General features: G+C 37.6%; 2 protein-coding genes across 2 annotated transcripts; both read left to right on the top strand.

The window, feature by feature from the left end:
* Positions 1 to 6,003: 6,003 nt before the first annotated feature.
* LOC108036051 (uncharacterized) lies at positions 6,004 to 10,034 on the top strand. Its single transcript, XM_017111994.3, has 4 exons — positions 6,004 to 6,194; positions 6,263 to 6,348; positions 8,217 to 8,343; positions 8,894 to 10,034. The coding sequence occupies exons 1-4, from the start codon at positions 6,146 to 6,148 to the stop codon at positions 9,190 to 9,192; spliced, it is 561 nt and encodes a 186-aa protein (XP_016967483.1). The 5' UTR covers positions 6,004 to 6,145; the 3' UTR covers positions 9,193 to 10,034.
* A 536-nt stretch (positions 10,035 to 10,570) lies between these two features.
* Positions 10,571 to 13,727, top strand: LOC108036060 (uncharacterized). Its single transcript, XM_017112003.3, has 3 exons — positions 10,571 to 11,085; positions 11,851 to 12,312; positions 12,758 to 13,727. The coding sequence occupies exons 1-3, from the start codon at positions 11,022 to 11,024 to the stop codon at positions 12,985 to 12,987; spliced, it is 756 nt and encodes a 251-aa protein (XP_016967492.1). The 5' UTR covers positions 10,571 to 11,021; the 3' UTR covers positions 12,988 to 13,727.
* Positions 13,728 to 14,888: the final 1,161 nt, after the last annotated feature.

Below are 14,888 nucleotides of genomic sequence, written 5' to 3'. Positions count from 1 at the left end.
TCTTATTTTCGCGGACAGCCCGGCGCCAACATAAAAAAGATTGATTTTGAATTCACCGAACACCATCGCCGAAAATATTGTCCAAATCATTTATTACTGTCTTCTCCTTGCTTGGGTATTTTCTTTAATTGTTTGATTTGCTGACAGTATTGGCAAGCGATTTTTGTATTTTTGAATGTACATAGGTCAGGCAGAAACAAGCTGACCTTAGCTTTTATTTGTTTTTTTTAATACTTATATACATTTTTTTTAATTCGTTTTAAAATTTTCTGTCTTGTAATTCAAAATTTATACATATACCTAAACTTTAATATTAAATCTATATATATTGTTTTATTTTCGTAGTAAATTGTGTCTTTTTTTCATCCACTCTTTAAGCAATGGTGAAATAGCTCCGTTTCCTGGCAATTGTTTTGGCAAAGTTGCACACTTCAAAGGGCACTCCAAAATATGCATCGTAAAAGTAAATGTCATTATGCGCCAAATTGCGCATACGCAGGGTTGGCTGGAGCAGATGAAAAACAAATATATAAAGTTGTCTTTGTCTGCTGGCTCTGGCATTTTGTTTTTCTTTCCAAGCCATCGCGCAAATATTTCTGCAATGTAATAACCATAATTTTATGGCTGGAATTTCTATCAGAACAGCATTCTCTCTTTTAATGTGGGTTTGTAATTAAGGAAATCTCTGCAAAATTGTATGCATTATAATAGAATTAAATTATATTATTTTATGGCGGCTGGTATTTCAAATTAGTAAGTTGAAAAGCTGAATAACTCGTTAAATTAATATCAATATTTATGTATTAAAATTATTTTTATTTATACTTGTAAATTTTGCGTTTACAAATATAATCTTATTATTTTGCATCTGTTGAACAAATAATCCGATAAATTTCTTATTTCATTGCAAGGATGGTGTCTTCTCCTCCATGTTTCATTATTTATAAGAGGATTATTAATTTTATTTTGCTCTGTTTTGCCAGTGTTAAATCTCAACAAAGTTTTTCCTGTCTCACAAGCCAACATTTGTCATGGGCATTCGTTGGCTTTTATGAGCGCTTCGCAGATTTCGCATGTTAATCAGCTGCATGAGTTATATGTGGCTTCTTCTGCCAAAGGCACTTGAATATCTGGCATTGTTTGTTGTTTCTAAGCGCACATTGAGTCACGTCCCAGGGGCCATCGTGGCGTATACGCAATGCGGAGTGAATATTTCGCCAGCCACCTAGAAGTATGCCATGATATTTTGTATTTGTCACACCCGCTCAGAAGCTGATTGCTGTGAGGGTGATGATGCTGCATTCTTCGGAGGATTCCTGTGGCACGTGCATCCTGGAAACACCCACAAATTGCTGCCATTTCTCCTCGAGTTCCTCTGGTTCCACCCTGGGACCATCTTCACAGCTCAGCCAGCTCGTACAGCTCATTGACCTGTGAATCGCACGGAGGCAAGGAGGGTAAAATAGCAGGAAATCTCAGCCTTTATCTGGGATATTTTTCTCTGGCCTTCGACGCACCTGCAGCTGCTCGAATGGCGATTGCAGTCAAGTGCAAGTGATTGCTGGAAAAAATTACGTACTTTGGCATCGTTTGCCTGCCAAATTGATTTCATGTGCTTAGCATGCCAGAGATGATCGGCCTGGCCATTGTTTCGGTGCCTCCAAAAGGTTTCTTCTGTACTGCAAACTGGGATAAACAGAAAATTTATATTGTTTAAAAATATTTTAAATTAACTTTATGAGGCAGAAATAATTTAAGGGCTTTGTGAATAGTTAATCTTATTTAAAGAATAATTTATTGCTAATTTATTTAATGGTTTTTGGTATTTTTCAACTCAGCAACATTTAATAAATGTATATATTTAATCAATGTTTTTGTTTAAAATTAACATTTTTAATTTCTAGTGTTAAAACCAGAAATCAACATGTTTACCTTGAAATAAAATATAAATAATAACAGATCAATAATTAATTATATTAATGCCAGTTATTCAAAATAAATGTTATTCAAATAAACTAGAAGATGTTTCCTTATTAATTAAAATATTTGAAATAATTTTTATAGTTATAAAACAGATTAAATAAAATTGAAAAATAAAAATCCTTAGCCTAATGGAATGATGTCATGATTGAATTGATACTTCCCCATTTTTACTGCCGAAGTAAAGCAGTATAAAAAGTCGTGGTAAATTTATTTAAATTTCAATTCGAGTCAGTTAAGTCCCCGAAGAGCTATTACGGGTATCCGTAAAATACCTTCGCCAGCAGAGCACATATAGTGTGATATAGTGCGGAATAATCCCCCTTTTGAACTGTGTGTGGGATTCTTTTGCAATTGTGCAAGCAGTTTTTATGTTCCAACTCCCCGGCCATTCGAATCTCCTCCATTTGCAAGTGCCTTCCATGCGATTGATTCGGCCAGAGGCTGCAGATACATATTGCCAACGATAAAGTTCAGTGTTTATTGCTGGCATGGCAGGTGCCTGGAATTGGTTTCCCTGGGTCCTCGTTAATTGGCAACGGAAACCCAAGGCAAACTGTGTGGGTGCCCGGTGCGTATACGTAATAAAACTCAATTAATGTGGAGTCAACACAGAAGTACCTCTGTAGTATAGAATAGGATTGTCTGACACACTTTTTCCCCAGCAATCGTTAAATATTTCATCGCTGCGGCTGCTGAAGAAAAAAGTTTTTCAATTAGCATGCCAGGCGAAAATTTCAACTAATTAAAGGGCATTTTGTGGGCGGAAGTACAACACAACAGTAGAAAAACTTTTGCCCCACAAAATGTTGTTGCATTTCCCCTTTTTTTGGCCAAAACCAAATTTATGGCCTTGGTAAAACAGAATGGAGGAAAAAAACGAAAAACAAGGTTTACGGTTTTGCACGGTTCGATGCCGAGATAAATAGGTTGTAAAGCAAAGTACCCACGAAAATGTGTCAAGTAGTAAAAATCGAAAGCATTATGCCTGGCTGACCTTCTGGGGAATCCAGTGCGGATGAATGCCAACCGGAAACGGAAGCGTGCGTTAAAATTTGTAATTACATCCTGTGGCCGTTAGCAAATGAAGTGGCGACATGCGATGGTTGCAGCCCAGTGGTCACCCCGGGAATTATGACATCAACACGTCCGCGTCATCATTTCCCTGTTGTCCTTGTCACGCGGCAGCCATTTTGGCAGTGCACTTGGCCAGCCTCTGATTCCTTTCCATTTTCACTTTTCCCCCGGGCAACAGGCTGCATTTCCATGGCCCACAGCCAGGAAAACCCTGGCAAAGGGCCGTCGCCAAAGGGTAATTGAAATTGGCGCGGATTCGCAATTTCGCCGGGGGACAGCTTGGCTTATAATAAAGTCGTAACAATTATAAACTTGAAATCCCTGGTTTTAAGTTTAAGGTTTTGTTTTGCTATCTGGCATAGTTGGCTCGAAGCAAACTTTAATTAGTTGTTTTCCTTCAACTTTTAAGGTCAGCCCGCGCCGCTAAAGCCCTGATAAACTTATGGCTTACTTACAAGAAAAGTTAATAAAACTTTAAGGAACTTTAGAAGGTGGAGGGGCTAATGTTTTTAATGAAATTAAAGGGGTAACAAAGTTTGATGTAAAAGTTGTTTTCGAAATAAAATATATAAATAATAAACCTTATTTAAAGTAAACATTACTCTTTTTTTATAATTATAAGATAATATTTAACATTTTAAAGTGTTCATAGGCGTCAACCAATTTTCTACCGTACTTTTTAAATTAAAAAAAAATTAGTTTGATTTGCTAAACACTGGAAAATGTTTAACATTCAAGGCGTATATTTGTTTTTGTGTATTTAAAAATTATTGCATATTCTTTGAATTTTGGTTAGCATAAAATTGAATTTAAATGTGTTTTTAGCTCCCTATTCATGCGTACCTCTTTCAAATATAGATGTTTTACAACATTTAATATAAAAAAATAAATACATAATAAATATTTTTCTTACTTGCTAAACACCTTCGTTTTTAAGTTTAGTAGAAATGCTTTTACCCTTTGAAGTTCTGCATAATCAGCTCTTTATATCGAAAGTTTCCCCAAACCACCACAGCGGCTTTGCAGAAGAGTAGGTTAACTAAGTATGCTTTAAACCACCGTGGAGAGGGTGCCTGAGGGGAGGGCCCCACACCCACTATCCACCACTAACAAGCGGGCACATTAGCTAACCCTTTTGGGTGGGTTTTTGGGGCCAGGGCCGCGACCTACACCAATCACAGCCTGCATTGTTTATGATAAATGGAAACGCTTGCCAGCTGCTCTGCCCCGCGGGAGATACGAGCAGGGATTAGGGTGGGGATAGGTTGGCTCTGATGGGGATGAGGATGGAGTTTCCTGAACGAGAGGACACCACGCGACGAGGTCGGAACAGGAAAAAAATGGGAAGCCGCAATACAGAAAAGCGGATGAGTTTTTCGCTCTTGGGCGCCACTAATTGCTACGCTTTGTTGGTGCTATCCAGTCCCCTGGGCACCTCTATCTCCACCTCTTCATGCTCTTGCACCCAGCTTTTTCCTCGCTTTTAACAGCTCCCGGGGAACTCATATTGCAAGAGACTCTCGCTGGAGCTGCGTGTCTCCTCATTTTGCGTGCTTTTACTCTATGAATTTATAATTTTATTTAAGCTTCCAAGGCGAGCTTATCATCAGCTAGATGGGTTAAATGGGTTGGTGTCCTGTCCCCAGATGCAGCATTTTTTGTTGACCAAGAAAGTGCAGAATATAAATTGCATTACATTAAAAAAACAAAATTAGACAACACTTTTGCACATTTATTTAAAGTTTTAGAAAATAATTCTTTAAGCTCCCTTAAATAGATTTTATTTTAAATCATTTTACGATTCATTAATGGATAACTAATATTTTAAGACTGTTAAAAAAGTTTTTATTTTTCTGTTAATTTTTCAAATTTGTGGTTAAAATGTTGCAAAACGAATATATTTTTATATGCTTTACTTTTATCACAGTCTTACTTTATATTCTTGAGGCACATAGAAATTTTCTAATGGCTTAAAAGTTTTAAATTAAAACATAAATCAAATACTAAATTTATGATGATTTTTTGATATTGTAGATTCGTTTTTTCAAGGTCTTAAGAAAGAGAGCTTTTATAAATTATATATATTTTTTTAAGAATAATAATATATATTAATTTAATATTATATTATATGTATTAATATTTAATCATAAAAAGATTGAAATCATCAAAATCTTATTAAAAGAAATTTAAAGTCTATTAGTGAATCTTATGAAGAAATTATAATATTGTAAATTTGATTTTCTCAATAAGTTTAAAAAGAGTCCTAAAAATATTTATGGAAATGTTCATGACAAAAGTTATCTTACAACAACTTTTTTTTTTCTACCTGAGAATAAATAAATAAATAATCAACTACAGTTTTAAATATTTTTAAAAATATTTATAATAAAACATCATAGCTAGCTCATAATTTTAATTATTTATAAAATAACTTTAGTCGTATCTATCATTTTGTAGTCATATCTTTCTTTCTGTGTAGCTAACCTTTTGTTTTGTTTTTTTACCCATTAAATTTTGGAATATAACCTTGTTATTCAAACTGCTGAATTCTCCCCATCACATCTTATTGGCTTTAGTGTTAAGCGGCTGACAAGAGCCAAAAAGTGTTTGGCCGCAGGGAAATTGCATTTTTTCGGTCGCGGTCGCGTTGTTTCTTTGACGAGTTCTTGCCATCTTTTTCGCTGCACTTTGCATTTTGCATTCTGCAATTTAAATAATTTCCCCCTTTGCTGCCATGTGGGCGACCAGGCCAAGACGTTATTACTGTCGGAATTGGAATCGGGAGCCACTCGAGCGACGCACCCACGCAGCCGGGGGAGAATCCCTTCTCCCAGGACGCAGGACGAAGGAGCAGCTTCGGTTTTTGCCTTGGTTCGGGGCCAAAAACGATGACGTCGTCGTTTGCAGGCCAATACCATTCGCCCAGTTGGCTTCCAATTTCAGTTTTCAGTCTTCGCTTGGCCAACGGCAGTGACGGTGCCCCTCGGAAAAATCGCTTGGAGCGAAAAATCCAAGAAAATCCCAGCGCGCGAGTGCTAGAAAATATTTGAAACATCTGCAATAAATCAAGGAAATAATAGAGTGGGCAATGTCGGGTGTTTTAATGCTTCTGGCCTTGTTGGCCCTGGTCTCCAACGGTGTGTGCGGTTTATTGAGCTTATAAATTCCGAAATAACAGTGTATATTGCCTATGTATATCCCACAGGCGCCGCCATCAAGTGCTTCGTCTGCGATTCGAGTGATAATCCCAGTTGCTCGGACCTGGGATCCAATTCCAGCATAGTGCCAGAAGTGAGTGAAAGATAATACTGCCTAAAAATCAGCCATAGGGCGATTGATTGATGATTTTCATCAAGAACCTGTTACTGATGGGGGGCACTAGACAGTCAGGTCAAGTGGGCTCAACCTTTTCAGCCTGGCCTAATCGCACCCAGGCTGACCTTAATCAAAGTTCTGGGCCCCAGACGGTCACAAGTTAGGTCTACAGCACATAAATTTCAACTGCCACTAAAAAAGAGGAAAAAATAGTGAAGGGGAACTGCTAGAAATAGAGCCCACCAAAGCGGAAACGGAAACGTGCTACGTCGTCGTCCTCTTGTGAGGCAACCCCCATTTCCGCCTTACCCTTTTTCCAAACTAAGTGAATTTTCTGTTACTGGCATCTTGCGCCTTTTTTCAAGGGATTTTAGCAAGGGATGGGGGAAGCCTAACCCGACCACGTGCCAAACAGTATAAATACTTTCACAGGGGTCTAGCAACTTAAATTTTCACCTGTCAGGTTCTTGTAGGAAACTAGTTGTTAGAGGATTTAATTTGATTTAAAGTGGCGACAATTTGATTCATGATTCATGACAAAAATGATTCATGAAAATGAAATGATTCATGATCAAGAAAAGTAAAAAACAGGAAAATTATGTCAACAGTTCTTACAGATTAAAAGCAAAAAAGTTTTGTGAACAACAAATTTAAAATAATAGATATTCTTAGAAAACGATATATAAATTTATTTAAAATATTAATAGTTTGTGGTTAAAGAAATTAATTAATTTATTTTCTCTATTATTATTAATCTTGACAAGGCTTAATCTTATTGACAAAAAAATGGATATTTAATTTAAAAATCCATGATTTATTCGGTTATAATGAATGAAATACAAAGTTTTTAAGTGTTAAGTTTTAACTGAGATGATTCGTTCTTTTAAAATGACGTATAACTTAATTAAAAAGTAATTACTTTTAAATACTTGAATAAATACTTGAAGTAAAATCCTAACCTACATAAAATTATTACCTTAGCGAGCTTATCAAAAAAATTGACTGTCAAATTCTGAAAATGTCCGTGCTGCTGTCTTATTATTCCCAAATGTGATAACCAAATTTCAAATCAAAGTAAATAGTTCATTAACAGAAGTCAAATTAATTCTTAAAATTTATTTCGTTTGTCAAATCGGAGATGTGAATATGCTGTGATTTATTAATCTTATCATTCGTGTATGCGAAACCTAATTTTCTTGTCAAAATAAATAATTCAAAATCAAATTGGCTGTGCACCAGTAATCCCATCAATTTATGTGGTTTGTCAAATTTTAGATTTGAATTTGCAAAAGTAAAGCAAATATGGCTCAGCTGTCTGTGATTTTCATGAAATTGACTCTTATCTGCTTTAAATGCACGAGTTAATATTAATATATGTATGTTTGGATTTGCTGGAACAGAAAAAGTTGATATATTATTTCATGGATTCTAAGTTTAAGGATGGGTTAAGTTTAAGGAAGATTTCTCTCTTTAAGATGGATTTCTTAATGCCCAACTTAAAGGCAACTTATTACCACCCTTATCTCTAATACCTTAAGGGGTTTTCCCCTTGTTTCTTCTGAATGGGGTTATAAAGCTAAACATTCTTCCAAGAATCGCTTTATTTCTTGAGTTATCTGGGTTAAATAAACGCAGTTTGAGTGCTCTTCGTCTGATAACCAAGGCCGTCGAGTATCGTACCCCTCGATAAGATAAATCAGTTACGCCCGAAGTGCAACAGCAGTTAACACTTCAATAACAGGCCGTTAAACAAGATTGAAAAACAATACATATTATTGTTCCCATTGTTAAAAGAAAATAAAATACAACTTAATAAAAAAACCCAATCAATGGGATTATTTCAGGAATGCACATTGGACAAAATGCGATCCCTGGACACCTGGCTCTTTGACCTGAACAAATTCGCGTACTTCGACAATGGCGCCAACAAAAGTCCTCTTATGAATTGCCAAAAGGTGGTGGCCAAAGACCGTGAGTATTGTTAGCAAATCCATTAGGTATTTATAATGTGATATGAATCATTGAGTTTGTGTTTGTACACTGACATACAGCTAATATTTGCTAACTTATATTTGCCCTGGCTTATAAATAAGTTTTATCACATATACAGATAGCTGCAAGTTGCACTTTTCTAGTGTGATATTTACAAAGGCGATAAAACAAGCCCTATAGATAAATACTCAGATTTACAACCCGGGAAATGGCTTGCATTGTGATTACAAAATAATCTTTAATGGGTAAACAGAGTGCAGGGGATTTTTTCTAACAGCTTTAGCCTGTTTTTTACAAATAGTGTAATAGTAAGGGGGTTTTAAAATTAAAAATAAAATCTTTATGGCTTGTCAGTTAGGATATCTAAAATAAAATCAATCTATTAATACTCTTTAATGGGTAAGCGAAGTTCAGGAAATCTTTTAGGAGCTTTTACCTTTTCTTTTAAAATATTTATATTAATATATATAACCTTAGATTTATAATATAATAATAGCTATTATTGTAATAATATATTTATTTTCCTCAGCTGAGACTAGAAAAGTCGTGACGGCGCGCTTCTGCCAACTGGACACCGGGGACTCCGATGCCTGCGACATCCTGAGGAACAAGCTGCGCATCCCCAGCGCCGAGGACCAGCGCAAGAAGAGCGAGAGCAAGAGGCGGAAGAACCAGCATGGTCAGGATGGCGACGAGGGCGACGAGATCTCCGCGGCGGAGGCTTTCTTCTGCGACATTTGCAAGACGGACCGCTGCAACGGGGCGGCGGCCATAACGCTGGGATTGGGCTCAGTTCTGGCCATGATTATGATCCACCTGGGATTGTAAGGCAATGGGATGGACCTACAGATGGATGGATCGAGTGGTTGCATTTAGGTTGAGTTACCGTTAGCGTTACCCTTGCCGTTTACTTTGTAAATATTCGAGTGCAATGTCGCTGATTCGTAGAAGTGTTTCAAAGGCACTCACTTAACCCCCCTTACCCCTTCCGCCCTTAACCCTAGAATTGTAAGCACACTTAGGTACACAATCCAATCCCAACACACCGATACTAAATACTCAAAGAGAGAGTCGCTTTGATTCAAAACAAATATGCAGCTTTCACTTTGCAAAATAAATACCAAAAGAGGTATACTTAATCCTATATATCAACGTTTGGATTTTTATGCCAATAGCTCTTACTATCCAGCTTTATTATGTTACTAATCAGATTGTTTTTTTACGAGTGCTGGGAGCTATGAGTATAGGAATTCACCAACTGCCTTTGATTTTCATATAATTCATAGCAAGCAATTTATAGATGTGAATTAAACTCGACGTATGAAGTAGGTAATTGAAAAGTGCTTAAATAACAAATTCCTTAGACGAAAAAACCACAGGCAACAACAATCAGCTAAATGCAAGGCGCGAATTTAAGATTGAACTACAACCTATGCAATAAATGTTAATAAATGTGCAATTAATAGAAAAGTTAACGAAAAGCAATGCAATAAATATTCCGTGAGCTTAGAAAACGCCTGAGAGCCACACTTTAGAAAAATAAAGTACTTTATGTTCTTGCGCCCATTCGAGCAATCAGTTCTGCTTAGTTTGTAAGCGAGTTTTGAAATGGAAACGAAATTTGAACCTTCAGAGCACAAGAATAAATGCTGTATGACAGTATAACAGAGTACGAATTTGTTACTTTCAGATAAGGATGGCAGTAGCTGCTTGACAGTATCTTTACCTTTTTAGGGGGTATCTGGATTTTATGGGGAGGAAATACTTATGAGTAAGTACTACCGATTAATACAAATAATTAAAGTTGTTAATAACAATTCATAATGGCTTGATAATATTAGAAACACAATGTATTTATTAAAATATTTTTAAATGCCTTTTTCTGAAGTGCCATACCAATATACCATTTTTTACAGAACTCTATTATTATACAGATTTCATACTTTATGACTATTACAGATTTATTATATTACTGAAAGGCTTTAAAAATTTGTATTTATTAAAATACCATACCATATTTATAGAGCTTAATTATTATACTGTTGTAAAATTCCATTTCAATCCAAAGGTATTTAAACCCTCGGTTCCCAACCCCTGACATACATTTCACGTATCTTTTTCCTATGTTTTCCTCTTTTTGGGTCTTGTTTTCAGCAATCAAAGATAATTTTCCCATTACTCATGTAAGATGCTTCAGTTCCTCGCCCCCAGCCCGCCTATCAATATCTCGAACTCTGTCGCTCCCGTATGCCATCTCTTTTTTTCGCATTTAATTTGAAAGTCTTCGCCGATGCTATCATAAAACGTGTGTAGTTTTTTTCTACCCGCTTCCCGGGAACTACATGTTCCACCCATACCACCCCCAAAAGCCGCCAGTCCCTGTTTATAGCCAAGAACTCAGTTTTGATAGAGGAAACAACAGCCTCCGGAAAGTTCTGCGTGCCAGTTCAATTTGAATTTTCGGTAGCAACTGCTGACACGACAGCAGAGCGGGAGAAAAGAAAAATAAGCCAAGGAACCCCTTTTATATTGGAATACATTACCCCATCTAGGAGCTCCTCAATCTGCGAAAGTTGCCTACTTGGACACCTTGACGTTTGGCAAATTGAAAGTTTTGCGACCTTAACCCAATTTTCCATCTTACTTACCTGCGCGAAATGCATTCCCTGTGGTTTCTACTGGTGTTGCTGGCTGTCGTTGGTTCTCGCCCAGGTGTTTCAGGTATGTCATAAATCCAAGTGCGGTGTAAGCCCTGCACATGCTAATTGATTGACCCCGAGCCGAGTCGCAAAAGTTGCGCATACGCAACGTTGCACCGCACAGAAGGGTGCGCGTATTGCCGGAGTAATCCAGCTGATAAGGTGGATGCGATAAGGTGGTACACCTGCCTGGAAGGGTCTAACTAAAGGTCTTGGGTGTGCTTTGCCCTCCTTGAAGTGCGTGATATAAGTCTGCACTTCTAGAATGGGAAAATTAGCTTATAGTTGCTAAAATGCTTAAGTTTGTTACCACAAAGTGATATCTTTTTCAGTCGGTGATTAACTATTTTGACAGCTTTTAGTTCTATTAATTTTTTAATTCTTTAATTTTAATTCTTAAAACCATAAATATACATTTCCAGGAATGAAATGTAGTTCATAGTTTTTCTTGTTCTTACTTAACATTTGTTTTTATCAGGCTTTAAAGTTATGATTTTTAAAGTTATGCTAAGTGTTCTTAAGCTTTTAAAAAACATTAAGCCCCCAGATTTAAAAAAAACCCTTGAAAACCTTCTATAAATATTAAATGTTAGAGCCATAAATCTATCCAAAAGTAAATTACATACATTTTAGTTTTCTAAATTAAGATATGTTTGTGTGATAAGATAAGATATGTTTGTAACTATTGGTGCTTTTTAAGGTTATTATCCTTTAACGTTTTTCTAAATTATATATAGAAAATTACATTTCTTGAACAATTTATTAAAAATGTATCTTTCCCCCAAAGCTTTGCGTTGCTACAAATGTGAGGACTGCGATGAGTACACTCTGCTAAGTGACATGGAAGTGTGTGAGGGTCCTCTTGTGAGTGGCAATGGACAGGGCACACCTGCCAGTTCCAGTCCGAGTCCTGCTCCTGCTCCCGCTCCATCTCCTGCTGCCTCGCCTGCTCCCAATCCTCCGGGTAATGTTCCTGCTCCCTCTGAAAACAGCGAGGAGGAGGAGGACTACGAAAGCGAGGAGTCGGAATCGGCCACCGTGGGTATCATGCCAGCAGGAAACGGTGCAGCCGCGGGAACCGGAACCGGAAATGGAGCTGCCGGAGGAGCTGCCCAGGAACCTGTCAGAGAGGAGGAGGAGGAAGAGGACGAAGATGAGGAGGAGGACGAGCGACGCAGGCGGAGATCGAGTGCCCGACAGGTCGACCTCGATATGCCAATCGCCTTCTGCTACACAGTGAGGCTCCAACGTAAGCATCTGCCTTCAGTTCCCGTGGGTGCACATCGTCATAAAAATCATAAAAGTCTTTCGCATGTGATGCTCCCACCCACTGCGATAGGCTATCTACAATTGAGTCATTCACTAATAGATAACTCGAGGTGCAAGTCCAAATGCACTGGAAATAATGGCTTCACCACCAATATACAAATATTTGTAGTCTTATTTACATTTTAATTTTGAAATCTAGTCAAAGATTTAATTTTATAACTTTATTGATTTTTAATATTTGGCATTTTACCATTTTATTATCTGATAGCTAAAAAGCTAACAACCACAGATTATTCGCTGCATACTTTTAGACACCTAGACAGAAAAACTACATTTCTTCACTGCATACTTTTAGACATCTTTGTCAGTATTTTCGAAAGCCGTATGATTTTAGATTTTTATTTATTCACTTTCCCAATCCACAGTTAACGAATCGGTGATCACGAATAGGGGCTGCACCACCGCCAGGATGAGCAATCAGACAGTTGGGTGCGAGGGAATCTTCGAGAACTGGACCGTGGGAGGATGCCAGCTGTGCCAGGACGACGGATGCAATCAGCCCATTGGAGTATCGAAATCCAGCAGAAGCCTCGAACATTCTGGGACTCTTGTAACACTCACGCTAATGGCATTTATGACCCGTTGCCTGGTCTAAAAATCACAACATTACCTGTGGTCAATTGATTTGATATATAGATTCTATAGAAATACATAATATATGGCCCACAAATATGCGATTTCGACTTTGGCGTCTGAGTTCATAACTTTTTGGGAACCTATGCCGGTCCCCGAGCCGCATGATGTGTCTATTTACGGCTCGCTTACCACTCGTAAAGTTGGCCGGTTGGCCAATGAGCGCACCTGAGCTATTTTCGCCTAATTGTTTAATTGACATCGATAAGGCGTTGTCCCTTTTGGGGGAAAGTGCTCGCTCATTGAGGCCGTTCATTCAGTTGCAACCGTATCGAAATCAAATCAATTAGTAGCCGGCGATAAGTGGAGTGACGAGGGGTACTCCTATGAGTCGAGTGCCCCCGTTCAAATGCGATTTCATGATTTCATGCGACCCGAGAACTGATAAAACGATATACTGATCAAGTGGCCAAAGCGTTTAGGCCGGCCGATAAGCGCTAGGAAGTCGAGTGGCAATCGCTTTTTGCCAGATTTATGGTATTATTTTCGGGGCCCGGAATCGGGGAGAGTTCTTAATACAGCGATGAGGAAACGCAGCCGCAAACGAGGCACCGCTTTAAGGAAACTTGCTCTAAACTGTAAAGGCAGCCGCCAAATTCGTTAGGCTGCTATAGAGTGTATATGGGCATGATACACTGACTTTTAACTCCTCGATTTGTGGGCTCGGATGGGGGTTTTTTAAGCGCTTCCCCGTTTTATTTTCGTCGGCTTCCGGGACGGTTAAGTACCTTGTTATGACGAGCATTCGCAAAAGGCCTTTCGAAGCCCGGCTTTCGGCTGACGTTCGAAGAGAAGCCAAAGAGAGTCTCAATGAGAACGAGAACCACAATCACTTAGCACTTTACGTGATGTCGTCGACACTTGGGCCGATACTATATGCAACTTTTTCCCCTTTTTGTCACCGGGAAAGTTACAGTTTTTATCTCCAATCCGCGCTTTTCGGACGATGCGTCAGTTCTGACAGCCGGCACTAACCAGATTCACTCCACATTTGGCACGAACTGCGGCCGGTAAATGGTGGATTATAATTTATGTGCACACGGGCCAGACGCACGATCTCCAAAATGCAGCCGTAAAGCTTCAGGGCCGGGCGTTATGGAAAAATAGATACCCGATTTGACGGAATTATGTGATTTATTCGGTAATACACAGCACCAGACTGTTTCATATCAATACAACATGATAGCGAAGAGTTAAGATGGTATAGTATGGTGTAATACTCTTTTATAATAGGTAACCATGCATTTCAACATTTTCTTGTAATTTAAAACAATTGTTTACAAATTATAAATGCTTATTATATTATTATATTTAAAAATTCTAAATTATTTTCCTATTTTATTGTTTTACAATTCTACGTTGTTTTTATATATATACCTAAAAGTAATAATTTAAAATATTTTATTTTTACAGTACACAAAATCAAAAATTGTATATTTTTTTAAAATTAAATGTTGAATGTTAAAATATATGTTGGAAAATAAAAAATAATACATTAAATAATTTAATATTTTTAGAAACATAACTAAATTAAATTAAACTATAACTACTGCATATTTTTAAAAGCACCAACCCTATGTAAATGGTTTCACATAAAATTCACCTATAAAATTCAAAATACAAATTAAATTATTTAATATTTACTACATGTCGTATACAAGTTTTAGATAGGCACAAGGGACTACAAATAACCCTTGAGAACATTAAGTCAACAAAGACCCCTCAAAGTTCGGCTTATCAGTTGACCTTGCCCATGGTTTTCAGCCCGCTTTCTGGGTCAGAGAGCGAATTGAATTAAGTGGCGGGCAAACACGACCTTGGGGCTTACTCGACTGGAAAATTTCGTTGAGCTATTGCGAATCT

This window comes from Drosophila biarmipes, chromosome 2L (assembly GCF_025231255.1).
Source record: "Drosophila biarmipes strain raj3 chromosome 2L, RU_DBia_V1.1, whole genome shotgun sequence".
NCBI classification, from domain to species: domain Eukaryota; kingdom Metazoa; phylum Arthropoda; class Insecta; order Diptera; family Drosophilidae; genus Drosophila; species Drosophila biarmipes.
Note: the sequence above shows the minus strand (reverse complement) of the source record. Positions and strands in the feature narration are given on the sequence as shown.

Excerpts from the sequence above, each read along its gene's own strand:
- LOC108036051 (XM_017111994.3), top strand. The coding sequence starts at position 6,146 with ATGTCGGGTGTTTTAATGCTTCTGGCCTTGTTGGCCCTGGTCTCCAAC. Across the intron at positions 6,195-6,262 it reads GTTGGCCCTGGTCTCCAACG|GCGCCGCCATCAAGTGCTTC; the intron begins GTGTGTGCGGTT and ends TATATCCCACAG. Across the intron at positions 6,349-8,216 it reads ATTCCAGCATAGTGCCAGAA|GAATGCACATTGGACAAAAT; the intron begins GTGAGTGAAAGA and ends GGATTATTTCAG.
- LOC108036060 (XM_017112003.3), top strand. The coding sequence starts at position 11,022 with ATGCATTCCCTGTGGTTTCTACTGGTGTTGCTGGCTGTCGTTGGTTCT. Across the intron at positions 11,086-11,850 it reads TTCTCGCCCAGGTGTTTCAG|CTTTGCGTTGCTACAAATGT; the intron begins GTATGTCATAAA and ends TTTCCCCCAAAG. Across the intron at positions 12,313-12,757 it reads CTACACAGTGAGGCTCCAAC|TTAACGAATCGGTGATCACG; the intron begins GTAAGCATCTGC and ends CCCAATCCACAG.